This window comes from Oncorhynchus mykiss, chromosome 25 (genome assembly GCF_057628025.1).
Source record: "Oncorhynchus mykiss isolate SJ-2025 chromosome 25, ASM5762802v1, whole genome shotgun sequence".
NCBI classification, from domain to species: Eukaryota; Metazoa; Chordata; class Actinopteri; order Salmoniformes; family Salmonidae; genus Oncorhynchus; species Oncorhynchus mykiss.
In genome coordinates this window covers 43,255,099-43,275,973 of record NC_143046.1, presented here as the reverse complement: position 1 = coordinate 43,275,973, position 20,875 = coordinate 43,255,099, and the positions used below count along the sequence as shown (strand labels likewise).

General features: G+C 42.4%; 1 protein-coding gene across 26 annotated transcripts in view; it reads left to right on the top strand.

The window, feature by feature from the left end:
- Nucleotides 1-20,875, top strand: part of LOC110505192 (protein diaphanous homolog 2) — a 650,263-nt gene that overhangs the window by 218,325 nt on the left and 411,063 nt on the right. For all 26 annotated transcript variants that reach the window (XM_090219966.1, XM_090219963.1, XM_021584240.3 and 23 more), the window contains one exon: nt 14,906-15,020. In XM_090219966.1, coding sequence (XP_090076092.1) covers nt 14,906-15,020 — 115 coding nt within the window. The remainder of the gene's footprint in view (nt 1-14,905; nt 15,021-20,875) is intronic.

Here is a 20,875-nt window from a genome sequence, read left to right as displayed (position 1 = left end):
TTTGTAACTTTTTTACAATTTGCCTCAGAATACGAGTGATAGCAAGGATTGCAATGTAACAGGAAACCACGCAATGGAAATGGTAAAGATTGATTACAGCAGCATCCGAAATGTGTTGAAGACGCAGGTTTATGTCACCACTTCTACACCTCATATGCAAATTCCACAGCCGTGCCTAGACCCATGCAGGCCTGGTGATGGGTCATATTATTTATAACATTATACAGCTGCCCGGGATGGGAACTCCTTTGTGGATACAGTTAGAGAGACAACAAGTGAGCCAATTGCATCTCATTATCATCACTGTGTGTGTGTGTGTGTGTGTGTGTCATTGTCTGTGTATTTGTCTTTATTTGTGTATTCCTATGTGTTTGTGTGTCTGTGTGTGTGCACATTGTGTGTGTGCATTCATGAGTGCACCACTTTGGCACATCCGTCTCTGTCCCGGCACGGCAACGACTGAATGTGCGTCTGCATTAACCTTGCCTCCGCAGGCGCTAGGGTTTGGAGATGCAAATGAAATGGCTAGATAGCACTCAAAGGCATTCAGAGCCACCTGAGGAAAAGCAATCTGTGTCTCTTGTGTCTATTAAGTGGTACCAGAGTCATCTGTCTTCTCTGTTCGGAGCAGATGGAGCCATGGAGGTGCCAAGCACTACTGTGGCCTGAGCTTTAAAAAGAAACAGCAGAAGGAGGGACCTAGAATATTGTCGTCATGCCCCCCTTTCCTATAACCGCCCCATAACCACTAGTGTACTGTAGCTATATGAATACACACATTTACAGGCTTTAAAAAGAAATTGGAGAAACGAAGGACTGAAAAGTTTGCCATCATTCAAACAGCGCCACTGGTCGCCCCAGGTGCATTTGTTATTTGAAATGGGGCAGAGGAGGATCTTGCATCATGGGAAATTATTGTACACACTCTACTGTTTTATCACATGTGTCGTGATGTGCAGTGATGTCCAAAGGGAAACATGTTTTTTGAAGTAACATCTTTGTTGTAATATTGCAAATGGACGTTGTAGTTTCACAGCTATGGATTCTATTTTTAAGCCCCATAACAATACTTTGGCTGTAGCTACATATGAAAACACATTTATTGGTAACTTGATGTTTATACAGTTGAAGTCGGGAGTTTACATACACCTTAGCCAAATACATTTAAACCCAGTTTTTCACAATTCCTGACATTTAATCCTTGTAAAAATTCCCTGTCTTAGGTCAGTTAGGATGACCACTTTATTTTAAGAATGTGAAATGTTAGAATAATAGTAGAGATAATTATTTATTTCACATTCCCAGTGGGTCAGAAGTTTACATACACTCAATTAGTATTTGGTAGCATTGCCTTTAAATTGTTTAACTTGGGTCAAACTGAATAGATCCTTTTCACTTCTGATAGCTTGCTAGCCCTGGCCTGTTAGCTGTCAGAATCTCCATGTCTCCAGCCAGCCCAACCATTCACTGTACCCTTATGATCACTCGGCTACGCATGCCTCTCCCTAATGTCAGTATGCCTTGTCCATTACTGTTCTGGTTAGTGATTATTGTTTTATTTCACTGTAGAGCCTCGAGCCCTGCTCAACCAACCATTTAGTTCCACCTCCCACATATGCGATGACATCACCTGGTTTAAATGTCTCTAGAGACAATATCTCTCTCATCATCACTCAATGCCTAGGTTTACCTCCAATGTACTCACATCCTACATACCTTTGTCTGTACATTATGCCTTGAATCCATTCTATCGCACCCAGAAACCTGCTCCTTTTACTCTCAGTTCGTAATGTACTAGACGACCAGTTCTTATAGCCTTTAGCCGTACCCTTATCCTACTCCTCCTCTGTTCCTCTGGTGATGTAGAGGTTAATCCAGGGCCTGCAGTGCCTAGCTCCTCTCCTATTCCACAGGTGCTCTCATTTGTTGACTTCTGTAACCGTAAAAGCCTTGGTTTCATGCATGTTAACATTAGAAGCCTCCTCCCTAAGTTTGTTTTATTCACTGCTTTAGCACACTACCAACCTGGATGTCTTAGCCATGTCTGCATCCTGGCTTAGGAAGACCACCAAAAACCCTGAAATGTCCATCCTTAACTATAACATTTCCCGCCAAGATAGAACTGCCAAAGGGGGTGGAGTTGCAATCTACTGCAGAGATAGCCTGCAGAGATCTGTCTTATTATCTAGGTCTGTACCGAAACAATTAGAGCTTCTACTTTTAAAAAGTCTCTCACCGTTGCCGCTTGCTACAGACCACCCTCTGCCCCCAGCTGTTCCCTGGACACCATTTGTGAATTGATTGCCCCCCATCTATCTCCAGAGCTCGCGCTGCTAGGTGACCTAAACTGGGACATGCTTTTAACACCCCGGCCATCCTACAATCTAAGCTTGATGCCCTCAATGTCACACAAATTATCAATGAACCTACCAGGTACAACCACAAATCCATAAACACGGGCACCCTCATAGATATCATCCTAAACAACATGCACTCCAAATACACCTCTGCTGTTTTCAACCTAGATCTCAGCGATCACTGCCTCATTGCCTGCATCCATAATGGGTCTGCGGTCAAACGACCACACCTCATCACTGTCAAACGCTCCCTAAAACACTTCAGCGAGCAGGCTTTTCTAATCAACCTCGCCCGGGTATTATGGCATGATATTGACCTCATCCCGTCAGTAGAGGATGCCTGGTTATTCTCTAAACGTGCCTTCCTCACCATCTTAAATAAGCATGCTCCATTCAAAAAATGTTGATCCAAGAACAGATATAGCCCTTGGTTCACTCCAGACCTGACTGCCCTTGACCAGCACAAAAACATCCCGTGGCGTACTGCATTAGCATCGAATAGCCCCCGTGATGTGCAACTTTTCAGGGAAGTTAGGAACCAATATACACAGGCAGTTAGGAAAGCTAAGGCTAGCTTTTTAAAACAGAAATTTGCATCCTGTAGCACAAATTCAAAGTTCTGGGACACTGTAAAGTCCATGGAGAATAAAAGCACCTCCTCCCAGCTACCCACTACACTGAGGCTAGGAAACACTGTCACCCCTGATAAATCCACTATAACTGAGAATTTCAATAATCATTTTTCTACGGCTGGCCATGCTTTCCACCTGGCTACCCCTACCCCGGTCAACTGCCCGGCACCCCCCGCAGCAACTCGCCAAGCCTCCCCCATTTCTCCTTCACCCAAATCCAGATAGCTGATATTCTGAAAGAGCTGCAAAATCTGGACCCCTACAAATCAGCCGGGCTAGACAATCTGGACCCTCTCTTTCTAAATTGATCTGCCGAAATTGTTGCAACCCCTATTACTAGCCTGTTCAACCTCTCTTTCGTATCGTCTGAGATTCCCAAAGATTGGAAAGCTGCCGCGATCATCCCTCTCTTCAAAGGGGGAGACATTCTAGACCCAAACTGCTACAGACCTATATATATCCTACCCTGCCTTTCTAAGGTCTTTAAACTCCAAGTTGCATGCTCTTCAACCGATCGCTGCCCGCACCTGCCCGCCGGCCAGTATCACTACTCTGGACAGTTCTGACTTAGAATATGTGGACAACTACACATATCTAGGTGTCTAGTTAGACTGTAAACTCTCCTTCCAGACTCACATTAAGCATCTCCAATCCAAAATGAAATCTAGAATCGGCTTCCTATTTCGCAACAAAGCATCCTTTACTCATGCTGCCAATACATACCCTCGTAAAACTGACCATCCTACCGATCCTCGACTTCGGCGATGTCATTTACAAAATAGCCTCCAACACTCTACTCAACAAATTGGATGCAGTCTATCACAGTGCCATCTGTTTTGTCACCAAAGCCCCATATACTACCCACGATTGCGACCTGTACGCTCTTGTTGGCTGGCCCTCGCTTCATACTCGTCACCAAACCCACTGGCTCCAGGTCATCTACAAGTCTCTACTAAGTAAAGCCCTGCCTTTTCTCAGCTCACTGGTCACCATAGCAGCACCCAACCGTACCAGCAGGTATTTCTCACTTTTCACCCCCAAAGCCAATTCCTGCTTTGGCCGCCTTTCCTTCCAGTTCTATCCTACCAATGACTGGAAAGAACTGCAAAAATAACTGAAGCTGGAGACTCATATCTCCCTCACTAGCTTTAAGCACCAGCTGTCAGAGCAGCTCACATATCACTACACCTGTACATAGCCCTTCTGTAATATAGCCCATCCCAACTACCTCATCCGCATGCTGTTTTTACTTATTTATCTTGCTCCTTTGCACCCCAGTATCTCTACTTGCACATTTATCTTCTGCACATCCATTACCCCAGTGTTTAATTGATATATTGTAATTACTTCACCACCATGGCCTATTTATTGCCTTTACCCCCCCTTATCTTTCCTCATTTGCACAAACTGTATATATATATTTTTTTTCTACTGTGTTATTGACTGTATGTTTGTTTATTCCATGTAACTGTCTTGTTGTATGTTTCGAACTGCTTTGCTCTATTCTTGGCCAGGTCGCAGTTGTAAATGAGAACTTGTTCTCAACTAGCCTACCTGGTTAAATAAAGGTGAAATAAAAAAGAACAACAAATGTTTTGGGTAGCCTTCCTCAAGCCCCCCCCCCGACAGAGCTGGTGTAACTGAGTCAGGTTTGTAGGCCTCCTTGCTCACACACACTTTTTAAGTTATGCCCACAGAACACGTCTCGTTCCTGAATGGTATGATGGCTACGTGGTCCCATGGTGTTTTTACTTGCGTACTATTGTTTGTACAGATGAATGTGGTACCTTCAGGCGTTTGGGTATTGCTCCCAATGATGAACCAGACTTGTGGAGGTCAACAATTTTCTTTCTGACATCTTGGCTGATTTCTTTTGTTTTTTCCCATGATGTCAAGCAAAGAGGCACTGAAATTGAAGGTAGGCATTGAAATACATCCACAGGTACACCTTCAATTGACTCAAATGATGTCAATTAGCCTATCAGAAGCTTCTGACATTATTTTCTGGAATTTTACGAGCTGTTTAAAGGCACAGTCAACTTAGTGTATGTAAACGTCTGACCCACTGGAATTGTGATACAGTGAATTATAATTGAAATAATCTGTATGTAAACAATTGTTGGAAAAACTAATTGTGTCATGGGAAAAGTATATGTCCTAACCGACTTGCCAAAACTACAGTTTGTTAACAAGACATTTGTGGAGTGGTTGAAAAACGAGTTTTAATGACTCCAACCTAAATGTATGTAAACTTCCTACTTCAACTGTAGGTGAAGGCCTTATCTTTCAACTGGTTGAATAGCAGGCAGGTACAACCTCACTGTAATTAAATGTTGGAGAACGAGCAGAAGAACTGAAGGAGATTGTATAGAGATTGTAGGGAGTGGAGAGAGAGGTAGAACGAAACAGAGAGCTTAGGATGGAGAGTGAGTGTTTGTGTCCGCCTCTTGCTTTTTAAATTCATGCACAGGAGATGTCTCTTAAAACAGCAGGGGAAAAAAACACCAGCTCCGAATAGTAAAAGCAGCCAACATCAATAAAGTTAGGATTTTAAAATGTTCAAGCAGCGACACCGTAATGTTTTATCTCCTATGGTTAGAAAACCTTACCACTGGGGAACAGCAGCACATTTACTGTAAAGTCCGGCAGTTTGCAGCAGCAGTGTGGATGCTGTGGAGAAGTCCCCAACCTCCACAACCTTATACCCTCACTTTTAGTGAACTACTGTACTGGAGCCGCTTAACAACACTTTCCTACACTTAATGGGAACATCCTCCCAGTCTATCTTGGAATTAATCCATTTTGGGAGGGTGCTTCATGAACTCATATATGCCACTCTACCAATAATATGTATTAACCCTGGGTGACTGACAGGGGGCGCTGTATTGAAGCCACCACAGCCATCTTGGTACTCTTCCATTATTAAACATATTTTGCAAGCTATAGAAATGCATTTATATTGTCTACATTCATTTTTGACACATGTATTCTATTACAGATACCTTAATGCATACATTTTAAATTATATTATGCGGTCTAAACATACAAATAAAAAATGAAACAATATATTAAAACATTTTCCATTTTCCATCCTTTTCAATTTACTAATGTTACTGTCCTGGCAACAAAACAATACTTAAGTACATGTAATTTTGTCCTTGAAACATTTAATTAAAATGCTGTAGAATTCCATTCATACTTATGGAGGACCGCTCCTACTGGGGAGTGCAAATATGGATGACCAGTGGCTTCAACATCTCTCAATGGCCAATACATTGCATCAGCAATCCAGGGTTTATATACAGTGCCTTCGGGAAAGTATTCAGACCCCTTGACTTTTTTCAAATTTTGTTACATTGCAACCTTATTCTAAAATGGATTATAAAAAAATCTCACCAATCTACACACAATACCACAAAATGACAAAGTGAAAAACGTTTTTGGGACATTTTTGCATATTTATTAAAAACAAAATACAGAAATACCTTATTGACATAAGTATTCAGATCCTTTGCTATAAGACACGGAATTGAGCTCCGGTGCATCCTGTTTCCATTGAGCATTCTTGATGTTTCTACATCTTGATTGGAGTCCACCTGTGGTAAATGTAATTAATTGGACATGATTTTGAAAGACACCCCACCTGTCTATATAAGGTCCCACAGTTGACAGTGCCAAGAGGTCAAAGGCATTGTCTGTAGAGCTCCGAGACAGGATTGTGTCGAGGCGCATATCTGGGGAAGAGTACCAAAAAATGTCTGCAGCATTGAAGGTCCCCAAGAATACAGTGGCCTCCATCATTCTTAAATGGAATACGTTTTGAACCACCAAGACTCTTCCTAGAGCTGGCCGCCCAGCCAAGCTGAGCAATCGGGGGAGAAGGGCCTTGGTCAGAGCTCTAGAGTTTCTCTGTGGAGATGGGAGAACCTTCCAGAAGGACAAACATCTCTGCAACACTCCAGACGGAAGCCACTCCTCAGTAAAAGGCACATGACAGCCATGACACCTAAAGACTCTCAGACCATTAGAAACAAGATTCTTTGGTGTCACGTCTGGTGAAAACCTGGCACCATCCCTACGGTGAAGCGTGGTGGTAGCAGCATCATGCTCCTTGCTCTAGAGCAAGCTCCTTGCTCCAGAGCAAGCTCCTTCGAACATCTCTGGAAAGACCTGAAAATAGCTGTACAGCAAAGCTCCCCATGCAACCTGGCAGAGCTTGAGAGGATCTGCAATGAAAAAGAGAAGAAACTCCCCAAATACAAGTGTGCCAAGCTTGTAACGCCATACCCAAGAAGACTCAACGCTCTTATCTCTGCCAAAGGTGCTTCAACAAAGTACTGAGTAATGTTATGTAAATGTGATATTTCAGTTTATTTTTAAGAAATTAGCAAACATTTCTAAAAAACAGTTTTTATCATTATGGGGTATTGTGTGTAGATTGATGAGGGGGAAACAACTGTGTAATCAATTTTAAAATAAGGCTGTAACATAACAAAATGTGAAAAAAGTCAAGGGGTCTTAACTTTCCGAAGACACTGCACCTCATTGCACTCAACTCTAATTCCCTTCTCATGGTTGGGTTCAATAGGCTATGCATATAGGAGTTCACAGTTGCAGCTCATTCATCCTTCATCCGCAGGTGAACTGCATTCACAGCAGGCTGCCTTGCCAATGGCCATCGAACTTTAAAGCCACCACTCTTACATGGCATGAGTAACCTCTAGCTTCCAAAGAGTAGGAGTGTTGTGTCCAATTAACATTTTCTCCTGTCATATGAATCAACCAGTGTAAGTTAAATACGCAAGTGATTCATTTTCAAATGGCATTGTTCCATATGGTATGCTAATGGTATTTTACCTAAATGACAGCATGTGTCCATTAATTCAGGGATTGATCAGTGTCTTCATCTAAGGATGCGTTTTCACAGGCAGCCCAATAATGATCTTCGGACTAATTATTATCTGTTTGGTCAAAAGACCAATTTGTGCCACAATATCAGAATTGGGCTGCCTGTGGAAACTCAGCCTCAAATCCTACATCACAGCAGCATGTAATGTTCCGCCCTATGCTGTTCCATGATTTCCATGGTGCTTCCTTTAGCACAATGGACATTTGCAGTGTTCAGCTGTACATTGGCTCACTTCGAATATAACTTCTGTTGTAAGCATGCACATGATACTGTACACTATATTTTGCAGAGCAGATCCACAGCGTCAGGACCTGATGTGAATTAGTTACAGCAGGGCTGGAGTAGGCCACTTCATATTGCCCTGAATGGGGCTATGAGGTGGAGAGCGGCCCACAGGCACTACAGTATTTTATCAGGCCATCACCACAACAGCCCTCACACTCTTTCCTATTCTCATTGGCCCTACTCTCCATCATCTCACCCATGGTCACCATTACAGCACTTTGCACCGAGCTGCACTCACTGTCGTTTGCTTGTATTTCTTTATCGCCTGCATAATTTTTTTTACAACAAACACCTCCCGTCAAGTGGGGGCCCCTGACTGTCTCTCTAGAGCCGCCCCGCCCTTGCAACTCGCGTCACTCCGTCTTGTCGAGGGTCTAATAACACAGGCTGCAATGAGACACCACTTGTGCTGGCCCACACTGAGTGCCATAACAGTGCGTCTCTCAGAGTGTCATCACAGTCTGCAGCACACAACACAACCCGTAATGGACTTCCGAAGGACTTCGCAACACACATTACTAGCCAATTATCAAGCGCAAATACAGCAAGAGGTGGTTATTGTCATTCTGTATGTACAGAAGCCCGCCATCGGGGCCACTGTACGTTACGGCGGGCCACGGTCGGAGCCACGGTATACAAAGGGGCCGTTTTGTTCTGCGTGTGTGCCGATTTGAAAGGCGTCTCAATTTTCTTCGGGAGAATTCAACAAGAGTCTCAATTTTGGCTGGGGTCTTCTAGGCGCACCTAATTATTTTGCACCATCACATTTATGTAATCAAGAGATGGCCCTCTTGGTGGTAAGGCTTTCTGTCTAGTGTTTTAATGAACTTTGAGAGCTAGTACTTATGTTGATGTGAAAGGAAAATATATGTAAACCACAAACTAACACCAAAATATGGGAACCCTTGCAAACCTTTGATTTTGGTTTGTTTATTTTTTTGTGCCCCACACAAAGACAAAATAGTGGTATTTAGATTGCAGGGTCGATTAATAAAGCTAGATCCAAAATATGTACACTTCAGTGCATTCGGAGAGTATTCAGACCCATTAACTTCTTTAACATTTTCTTACGTTACAGACTTATTCTAAAATGGATTAAATTAATTTGTTTCCTTATCAATCTACACACAAAACTCCATAATGACAAATACATTTTTTTGGACATTTTTGCAAAGAAAAACTAAAACTGAAATATGACATTTTCAGACCCTTTACTTAGTACTTTGTTGAAGCACCTTTGTCAGCGATTAAAGCGTTGAGTCTTCTTGGGTATGACACTACAAGCTTGGCACACCTGTATTTTGGTGGTTTCTCCCATTCTTCTCTGCAGATCCTCTCAAGCTCTGCCACGTTGGATGGGGAGTGTTGCTGCACAGCTATTTTCATGTCTCTCCAGAGATGTTCGGTTGTGTCCTCAAGTCCGGGCTCTGGCTGGGCCACTCAAAGACATTCAGAGACTTGTTGCGAAGCCACTCCTGCATTGTCTTAGCTGTGTGCCAAGAAGGTGAACCTTCGACCCAGTCTGATGTCCTGAGTGCTCTGGAGCAGGTTTTCATCAAGGATCTCTCTGTACTTTGCTCCGTTCCTCTTTCCCTCAAACCTGACTAGTCTACCAGTCCCTGCCGCTGAAAAACATTCCCACAACATGATGCTGCCACCACCACGCTTCACCGTAAGGATGGTACCAGGTTTCCTCCAGACATACATTGCATTCTTGGTCACCTCCCTGACCAAGGCCCTTCTCCCCCGATTGCTCAATTTGGCTGGGTGGCCAGCTCTAGAAAGATGCTTTGGTGGTTCCAAACTCAAACCATTTAAAAATGACAGAGGCCACTGTATTCTTGGGGACCTTCAATGCTGCAAAACATTTTTGGTACCCTTCCCCAGATCTGTGCCTCGACACAATGCTGTCTTGGAGCTCTACGTACAATTCATTCGACCTCATGGCTTGGTTTTTGCTCTGACATGCATTGTCAACTGTGGGACCTTTTATAGAAAAGTGTGTGCCTTTACAAATCATGTCCAATCAATTGAATTTACCGCAGGTGGACATTAATGAAGTTGTAGAAACATCTCAAGGATGATAGATGGAAACAGGATGCACCTGAGCTCAATTTCGATTCTCATAGCAAAGGGTCTGAGTAATTATGTAATAAAGTTTATTTTTTATTTTTATGCATTTGCTTTGTAATTATGGGGGATTTGAGAATAAGGCTGTAACATAACAAAATGTGGAAAAAGTCAAGGGGTCTCAATACTTTCCAAATGCACTGTATGTTGATAAACACTGGCATATGAACTTTCAAACTAACAAAAATACGCACTAAATTTCCAATATACCGACGGCGGCTTCTAAGGCAAATTACCTTCAAACTAGGCAGAGAGCCTATAGCTTGTCATTAAGTACTGTAACTCACACAACTGAGTTTTGCAGAGCTCTGGGTGTACGTCACTCCAGCTTAAGCTGTCTCGAGAATGAGGGCCTGAAAGGTTTATGAGCCTGGGCTGTAGCGATGATATCCAAACATGTATCTAAACAGTTATTTGGTCAATTAAACTTTACATTTCCTCAATATCACTATCAATACTGCTCAATAGTTTTCATATCAATGGCTAATACATAATACATTTTCACAATATCTCAGCATAATATTGTAGGATTATTATTATTTGTAGTTGTATTATTAACTATTATCATTTTTGCATTCGTTTATCCAACACAATTCATTCATTGGCAGTGAGTATGCCTACGGGTCGGCGATAACATATAACTTCAATTCTTTAATAGGCCTAAACAATGTTACAATTTCGTTCTCTCCTCTCGTGCTTGACCTTTTATAACTATAACTAGTGAGACATTGACAGTAGGAAGGTGTTTGAAATCAGTAGCATATGTGACTGGTAGTAGGATATACTGTAAATATAAACAGGGCTAAACAGTTACTGGTATTAGGAATATATAAATACTTGGTAATATCGCAATGGTAATATATACATGTAAACAGTATATATTAAATTATAATGATCTTTAGCAGGATAAATACTAATGGTAACGGCAATCAATAATCAATGGACAGCAGCTTAATGGAATAATACATCTAATCAAAAATCATTTTAACTGCAGCGTATGTTGTGTCTGAGTGGGTATGGACGTGGATGGGCATAGAGTCAGTGTGGATAGTCTGTGGGAGAGGGAGAGCAGTAGATGTTAGCCATATAGCAGTCTTATAGCAGTCCAGGGGAATACGCTGTTTAGGGTTCTGTTTGTCTGAGCCTTGATGCACCGGTACTGCCTGCCGGATGGGAGCGTGGAGAACTGTCCATTTCTCGGGGGGATGGAATCTGGCAATTTTTCAGGCCTTTCTCAGACACCACCTGGCATGTACGTCCTGAATGGCTGGGAACTCGCCACCAATGATGCGTGGGGCCAGTTGCCATACCAGATGGTGATACAACCAGCTGGGGGCCAAGCCACATTTTTTCAGCCTCCTGAGGGAGAAGAGTTGTTGCCGTGCCTTTTTCATGACTGTTCTGGTGTGAGAGGACCATGTAAAGTCTTCAGTGATGTGGACACAGAGGAACTTGAAGCTCTTCTCCACTGTGGCTCTGTCAATGTCAACACACCCCTGAGAGGCCCCTGTGTTGAGAGTCCGCATGGTGGAGGTGTTGCCTACTCTCACCACCTGGGGTCGGCCCATCAGAAAGTCCAGGATCCAGTTGCAGAGGGAGATGTTCAGTCTCAGGGTACCACGCTCGGTGACGAACTTTGATGACACAACTGTAGTCTAGCTGTAGTCAACAAACATAATTTTCACATGGTAGAGGGCAGTGTTGAGTGCAATTGAGATTGCATAGTCTGTAGATCTGTTGGGGCGGTATGCACATTTGAGTGAGGTGATGTTCCATGCTTTCAAAGCATTTCAGGATTACAAATATTAGTGCTACAGGGTGGTAGTCATTGTTGCAGGTAGCCTTAGAGTTATTGGGAACAGGAATGATGGTGGTCAGCTTGAGACATGTGGGGATTAAAGACTGGGACAAGGAGAGGTTGAAAAATGACTGTGAAGATGCCTGCCAGCTGGTCTGTGCAGGCTCTGAGAACGCACCCTGGAATACCATCAGTATGTGTTGACCAGATTAAAAACCTTACTCACGTCGACCTCGGAGAGCGAGATCACCCTGTCCTCTGGGATGGCGGGGACCCTCGTGCATGGTACAGACACGTCATTGGATAGATCACGGCTAGGTCCACCTTTGTAATCCTTAATAGACTGTTGCCCCTGCCACATGCGCCGAACGTCGGTGCCGGTGTAATAGCATTCCACTTTCTCCGTATATTGTCCTTTTGCGTGTTGATGGTTCTGTGAAGAATCATAGCAGGACATCTTATAAGTGTTCATGTCCTCGGCCATAGCCTCTAAGTTTGTTGCAATAGCCCTGTGTATGGTAGATCGTTCCTTTAGTTTAGCACATAGTTTAACACATACCTCAGTGTTAATCTAGGGCTGTTGATTGCTACTTACAGCTATTTTCACTAACATATACAGTACACTCTAATCTTAATTCCTACCCTCAGATGTCCAGACTAACCCATCTTTCCCAGTACACTACAATTTTACTATGTAATTTTGCAATATATCAATATATCCTTCTATTTTACTGTGATGTGTTACACGGTCCTTGAACAATCAGAGCTGCTTTAGGCCTATATGCAAATAGTCATTGCCGTATAAAGATTTGTGCCTTCACTTTGAATTGGTCTGTGTTTGCAGCATGAGTAGATGTACTTGTTTTGAGATCAAAACGAGAGCTGCATGTGTACATTTGTTCATAAATGAGTGTCTTGAAGTAATGATGGACTGCTGTTTCTCTTTGCTTATTTGAAATGTTCTTGCCATAATATGGACATGGTCTTTTACCAAATAGGGCTATCTTCTGTATAACACCCCTACCTTGTCACAATACAACTGATTGGCTCAAACGCATTAAAACTTTTAACAAGGCACACCTGTTAATTGAAATGCATTCCAAGTGACTACCTCCTGAAGCTGGTTGAGATAATGCCAAGCGTGTGCAAAGCTGTCATCAAGGCGAAGGGTGGCTACATTGAAGAATCTTGAATATAGAATATATATTTGATTTGTTTAACACTTTTTTGCTTACTACATGATTCCATATGTGTTATTTCATAGTTTTGATGTCTTCAATATTATTCTACAATGTAGAAAATAATAACAATAATTAAAAACCCTTGAATGAGTATGTGTGTCCACACTTTTGACTGGTACTGTATATACACACAAAAGTAAGTGAATTTGGCTTTTTCAGCCATACCATTGCTGACAGGTGTATAAAATCAAGCACACAGCCATTCAATCTCCATAGACAAACATTGGCAATAGAATGGCCTTACTGAAGAGCTCAGTGACTTTCAAAGTGGCACCGTCATAGTATGCCACCTCTCCAACAAGTCAGTTTGTCAAGCTTCTGCCCTGCTAGAGCTGCCACGATCAACTGTAAGTGCTGTTATTGTGAAGTGGAAATGTCTAGGAGCAATAGCGGCTCAGCCGCAAAGTAGCAGGCCACACAAGCTCACAGAACTGGATCACCAAGTGCTGACACTCCCTGTCCGAATGCATAGTGCCAACTGTAAAGTTTGGTAGAGGAGGAATAATGGTCTGGGGCTGTTTTTCATGGTTCAGGCTAGGCCCCTTAGTTCCAGTGAAGGGAAATCTTTACACTACAGCATACAATTGCAATCTAGACAATTCTGTGCTTCCAACTTTGTGGCAACAGGAAAGGGGAATGCCCTTTCCTGTTTCAGGAAAGCAAGTCCATACATAAATGGTTTGTTGAGATCGATGTGGAATAACTTGACTGGAATGCACAGAGCCCTGACATCAACCTGATCAAACACTTTTGGGATGAATTAGAACGCTAAATGGAAGCAAGTCCCCACAGCAACGTTCCATCATCTAGTGGAAAGCCTTCACAGAAGAGTGGAGGTTGTTATAGCAGCAAAGGGTGGACACACTCCATATTAATGCCCATGTTTTTGGAATGAGATGTTCAATGAGCAGTTGTCCACATACTTTTGGTCATGTAGTGTTTTTTTTTCATGTGTGTTTTGTACAATAAACAAAAAACATACATAGAAAAAAACTATAAACAACTTAACATTTACAAACATTTCCACAAACATGATTGACATCACCCTTGCTCAGTCCCACATTCTCACCGTATCCACACCCAATGATGTTTCTAATACTTGTAAGAACCTGCCCCATATGATTTCAAATTGTGTAATGTTGTTTCTGTCTTTAGCCAGATTTCTTTCAATATTTAAATAATAAAGCATTTGATTCTTCCATTTTTATTCATGATGGATTATCATTTGACTACCAGTATTTATGTAATAGCTTCTTCATCAACTCTCATGCAGTGAAGTTGCCAAACCTCTCAACCTTAAGCGAAACTGATACATTGAAGTATTTATACCAATCATTTTCGTCTGTGCTGTTTTTGGTGCATGTCAATGGAGTGCGATGTGCAACATGATGGGTGATCACCAATGTGCATACGCACGCGCGTGCACACTCACAAAAATGAGTGAGGTTTGAAGAAATTACATTTAAGTGGAGTGGTAGCCAGACCGGCTGTGGAAGGAATGACGGCCTCTGATTGCACCTTGCGATAAATTAATCCTCATTGTGTTGTTGCAGGTAGTACCTCAGGAAATGGCAGAGAATTGCTTCTGGATCAAAGTCAAAGAGGAGAAGTTTGAGAACCAAGACCTCTTTGCCCAGCTCTCCCTCAGCTTTTCCTCCAGGACCAAAGGTAAGCAGGCCCCATTAGGCCTCTCCCCTCTTTTACTAATGAATATATATATACACACACACACACACTCTTTGTTTGGCCACCCGGCTCTGGGAAACCAAGTGGCTTTCATCTCCAGACACTTTAAGAAACAATTTGTCTCTGTGAAATGTTGATTATCGTTAAAACCATCCTCCTTTTCTTGTGTCTTTGAACAATCCGGCTGTGGATGGTTGTGTGTTGAAATCTCTGAGCCAATTAACGGTTCCACTGCTGTTGCTGCTGCACTGTGTTTGTGTGTCAGGGTTTCGAAGCTGGAGATACAGTAGGGATTCTTTCTATTTGTTGAGTGACTTTCAGTGTGTGTGTGTGTGTGTGTGTGTGTGTGTGTGGGTGTGTATGGGTGTGTGTGTGTGTGTGTGTGTGTGTGCACGTGATGAAAATGACTCCCACACAATTCTTGCAAAAAAAGTTAAATGTTATTGCATTTCTCTGTGTATGTGTATTTATATGCATGTGTATGACTGAACTGAGGACAGTCACGCTTGACTTGGCACAGCCTTTTCCAGTCCAGTCGATGCTCCTCCAAAGGGAGACCCAGTGAAGGAAGCTCTGGGAGTTTATCTTCTCAGTTTGTTTCTGAGATACACATCCAGACTACCTAACTTGCTGATGAATAACACAAGCCGAAGGAAAGCTAGTTTGTGTTTTGAGGGAGAGGGTGTGTTGTGGTGTAGTCCTCCCATGACAATACCAGTGTTTTCCAGCTCTCTTGACATGTGTATGTAATGTGTACACACTCTTGTAATTCCTCCCCAAGTGGGAGCGTAGGGGTAACCTCTGTCATACAGAACTGGAATCACAGCTCTTCTCTGAGTTGGTGGGTGTGATGACTTCCAGGGTTGAGATCAATTCCAATTTACTTTTGAAGTGGAAAATGTATGTTGAGTCAAATTCAAATTTTGTTTTTCAAGTAATGTAATTGGAATTTAATTAGACTGTTTGGACTCAAAATGCAATGTTCAATATTTGTACATTTCCCAGTTAATGGAATGAATGCACATAGTATAAAATTTTACTGTAGGATTTGTTTTTAATCACTTCAATCTTATTTCCTATATTTCTAGTATAGCTATGCAATCTGAACAATGACATGATCAGCCTGAAACCCTGAGGGAATTTAATTAAAATGGGTATTTGTGGAATTGTTGGGGAAAATATTGAATTGGGAATTTAATTATTGGAATTGACCTAACATTGAAATTATTTATTATTTCTGAATTCTAAGACTGACCTATAATTTGAATTGAATTAAATGGAATTTACAGGGAGAGAGAATTGAATGAGAAATTCATTTGTGAAATTGACCCCAATCCTGATGACTGTCCGTGTCTCCTCACAGTCTTGTCAGGACACAAGCCAGACTGTAGGCATCTTTCCTCTCCTCTCTTCTCTGCTCCTCCTCTCCGCTCCTACTCTACTCCTCTCCCCTCCTCTCCTCCTTTCCTCTCCTCTCCCCTGACGACTACATAACAAAACAAATCTCTCTGGTGCTCTATGAAATAAACAGCAATGTAGCCCTGAAGCTGGGATGTGATTGGTTGGCACAATGCAGATGGAGAGAATAATAGCGGGAACGAGGGAGCAAATTTAGCTGGGCTTAATGAAGCAAAGGGTAAAGGCCAAGAGCCATGTCACTGCTCTCTCTGCAGGAGAGACGACAAGACACAGGCTGAATCCCAAATCACCCCCTTCCTCTTGCCCCTCCATTGATACATTTACCCGCACCACCGCCATTTGCACAAGTGTCCCAAAGCTGAGGGAGTGAAAATTATCGAGGGCGTAGGGGCTAATTAGTCCCTCAGATAGCCACTTTGACTGAGGTTGCAGGCATCAGAGCCAGGTGCTATCCCTGACACGCACTGCAATATGTTTGTGCAATTTCATACAAAAGAATGGATAGGCGTGCCTAATTATATGCATTGTGCATTTGTTTGTCTTATTTCCAGACTTGACACATTTAATTAAATGTTTAACTGTGACTGAGGTTTATATCTTTTAAAACAATTTGTTAATTTGATTTTCATGCTCACATTTAAAAGTGGAACATGAATTGCGTCATTCAAGTCTGGAGTCTGTCCCTAAGTTGATTGATCCCATCACCACTCTTTGGAATTCAACCTCTGAGTTTCGTCAGCAACACATGACAACGGAGGGCCCTCAGAGCGTGTTGGTAGGGGCGAGGGTGTAGTTTGGGAGTGTTTTTGCTTTGGTCTCTACCATTTGCTTTATTTTTAACGTGGCATCAGCAAGGGAGGAAGAGATCACAAGAACATAACACGCAGACAAGGAAACCATAGCGTTCCGGTGGAGAAACACGGTTACTAATTAACACCAGCAATAATTAATAGTAGCTTTTGTGTGCTGTACTTGTCTGTTCTTTCAGAAGTGTAATTCCTATCCATTTTCACCTCGGACAAACAAGGGATACAGATCCTGCAAAAAAAAATATAATACTACTTATTAATACATGATTATGCAATATTTATTACTGTATTCCATTTTCTTTTAATTGGCATTTTCTCTTTAATCTACATTCTTATAGTTGTTATGTTTCCTTTATTTGCGTTCTATAGGTCCCAGAGTAACTCTGCTTTACATTTATTTTCAGTGTCTTTTTCAAATTGAAATTCTTCCTCATACATGTAACAGTCGGGTTCTATAGGTAAGCTCTGTGGTCCCTCAGGCAGCTTGGAAAGATTTAGCTGGATCCCTATCAATTACGCCCGCAGCATGTTCACTGATTCAGCTCTTTTCCCCTCTATTGTTGAAACAGAACATGATACACTCATGAATTAAAACAATGCTGTTTAATGTTTGATATCCTGAGTACCATTCTCTTTTTTCTTTTTAAGACAAAGTTAAAAGCGGGTGAAAACGCCTTTGACGTGCGATGGTATCGCGGAGGGGAGCAATAGTATTTTGCAAAAAACGATATGCAGCCATCCTTAAAAAAAAAAAAAAAACTTTTTTTTAACCTTCACTTTACAATGGGAATCATTCAAACTCATGAGATCTAAGAATGCCTTAGAGTAAGATGTGCTTTAACATTTTACTGTTATTGCAGCCTTTGTCAAAGAGCCTGACCCCATTTCTATACTGACTATTCATCTTTGGATTCCCAGAAGCACAGCCTTGACAATAACACGTGACACACATTTTTGCTGGTTGAGCTTCCTGTACCAGATGGAGAGTATTATGTGAGGTGAGGTGATGCTTGGGAAGGCAAATTAGTTCACAAGACCTCACCGTCTAACCATATTACCAAAGACTATAAATCCTCCCAGCAAACCTACCAAACAAGTTCCTACTCGAAACCAACTTAATATATCTGGAAAATCGCAACCTTTTATTCATCTGGTGAAAAGTTTGGCCAGCCCTCAATTTTGTTGATTTTTCTCGTACTCTTTCTTTTTCTCTCCACCCCCCCCCCCCCCCATTTTGGTTGGATTATTTATAACTAAAGCACGCTTCATTATGAAAGATGAGGCAAACAGGTGTAAATGTGTTCCCTAGAACCTGGAACTGCCTTGGGAAAATGGTGCAAAAAGGCTTCTGTTTAACTCGCCGTTCCTCGGGAGTCACACTTGTTACTCACATTGTCTGAAAACAACACGAGCCGTGCCATTTAATTGGTTTTAACAAGAAAGGGGAAACCATAATCAACAGGGATTTACAGCTTTGCTTCTAGCCTCTTTAGATGATCAGAATCCTACTGTATTTCCAATTATGGCTACCTTTCTGCAGTAACAGCCAACATCCCAGCGACAACGCTTGAAGCCAGCAGTGTTGTCTGAGGGGTCTGCTGGAAGCAGAGTTGCTGAATATAAGGTCTAGCCTGTTCACATTGCTTTAAATTTCATTTACTCACCGAAACTGTAGATGTTTGCCTGATTGCGGAGATGGTAATGCGTTGGCCGATTATCCTTTGGATTCTAAGGCCCATCTTCACCTCTGTGGATCGACCTGATCTCCCAAGGAAGAGGAAGGGAAGTGATACTTTGTACAGCCAGGTCACCCACTGTACCTGTGCCCTCATAACCTGCTAAGTAGACCCTTATCGCCCATCATCTCCTACCAAGAATGAGAGAGTGGAGGTCAATAATTGTCCACCCCCATCAAAGCTGCTGCCCCCAAACAACCCCTTCTCTCTGCCAGGCCAGACCTTGCTGCAACACTGGGGGAAATGTGTCCACTAGGGTCTATTTGTTCTGACTTATTTAAATCGGCTCCGGAGAGCAGAGCAACTCCTCACGTCATTGTATTGCTATTTGGTTTCCCTTGTAGAACTGGTAGTTTGGCCTTTCCCTCCTCCCTCACTCATTCTTCCCTTCCCTCTATCATTCTCTCTTTTCTTTACCCCCGAGTCCCTTCACTTGGTGGTATCAATCAGCGGTTCTGCCTGTGTTCAGCTCCTGGGATCAAATCAGATGTACTTGTGGTTTGAGCGCCTAGCATGGCCTGCTGCATTTGAAAAGCAATTCTGTCGGCCAGGCTTTTCAGTTCTGTTTGAAATAAGATTGATGTTGGCAAACTTCTTCAACCTGCGCTCTCCTAATAGCGTTTCTCCATTGCCAACAGCGCCTGCTACACACACAGAGGGCATATGCCTTGATGTAATGATGACATGTGTTTGAGGCTTCCGACTGTTCTGAGAAGCTTTTAATCAGTGTGTGGCAGCAACAAAACTAAGAGAGTGAAACCATCCTGAACAAAACAACTAAAGTAGCATAACACTTAATGGCAACCCTGGTCTACTGCACACGTGTCAAACTCATTCCACAGAGGGATGAGTGTCTGCGGGTTTTCCGCTCCTCCCTTGTACTTGATTCATGAATTAAGGTTATTAATTAGTAAAGAACTCCCCTCACCTGATTGTCTAGGTCATAATTGAAAGGAAAAAACAAAAACTTTCAGACACTAGGCCCTCCATGGAATGATTTTGACACCACTGGTCAACTGTATTGCAAAGTTTGTCAATATTGATACATATTTTTCAGCATATGCATTATTCCGTGTAAAAACACCTTATTTGTACAAAACAGAAATATGACTATAAATATTCAACTTATTTAAGAAGGTTGATGGAGAAAAGGCTTGGCCTCGCTACTTGTCTCTTGCATCATTTTCCCCCAATCCTACTGCACTTCTTAATCTCTAGTGTAGTGTAGCATAGAGTGGATCGATGGCTGTGTACACTAAGTGGTCTGTGAGTAGGGGTCCCTCCTTATTCCGCTACACTAGCAGTTCTACTGATAAACCTAATGAAGATGTATGTAAATAATTGGGTTGTTAGCTGGCCCAGCCATAATTATCGGGGAGGAGCCTGGCGGCTGCGCTCGACCCCTCTGATCAAGTTCACCGGCCCCTCCCTCTCCCAGCATGCTTCTATGTTAATGATGGCGAGGCTGCTAATGAGCCCGGCACTCCATCCAGTGCCCACCCGCGGAGGCCAGGGAGAGAGAGTGTCATGGTCTACAGGTCGAGAAATGACTGTTTGGGTTCAGCCAAGCTATTAAAATCCCCTCTGAACTTAATTAAACTAAGGTCTTAGATTTTTTTTTTTTAAGTGTGTTCACAAGGAAACTGTCGTTGATGGAGGCTCGCTGTGAATTTCTTCTCTGATGGACATTTGCAGTAGAAGTGTCTTAACATCATCACAGATGTGCAATGGTGTTTCCAATTTGATAAACATTAATTTACAATTGCAGGGAGAAAGAAAAGCGATGTTGACAATGAATTTGCCTGCCAACCCAACACACTCCAAACTGTGAAACCCATGCTCCAGCCAAAATCACAGAAGGTTATTGTTTTGT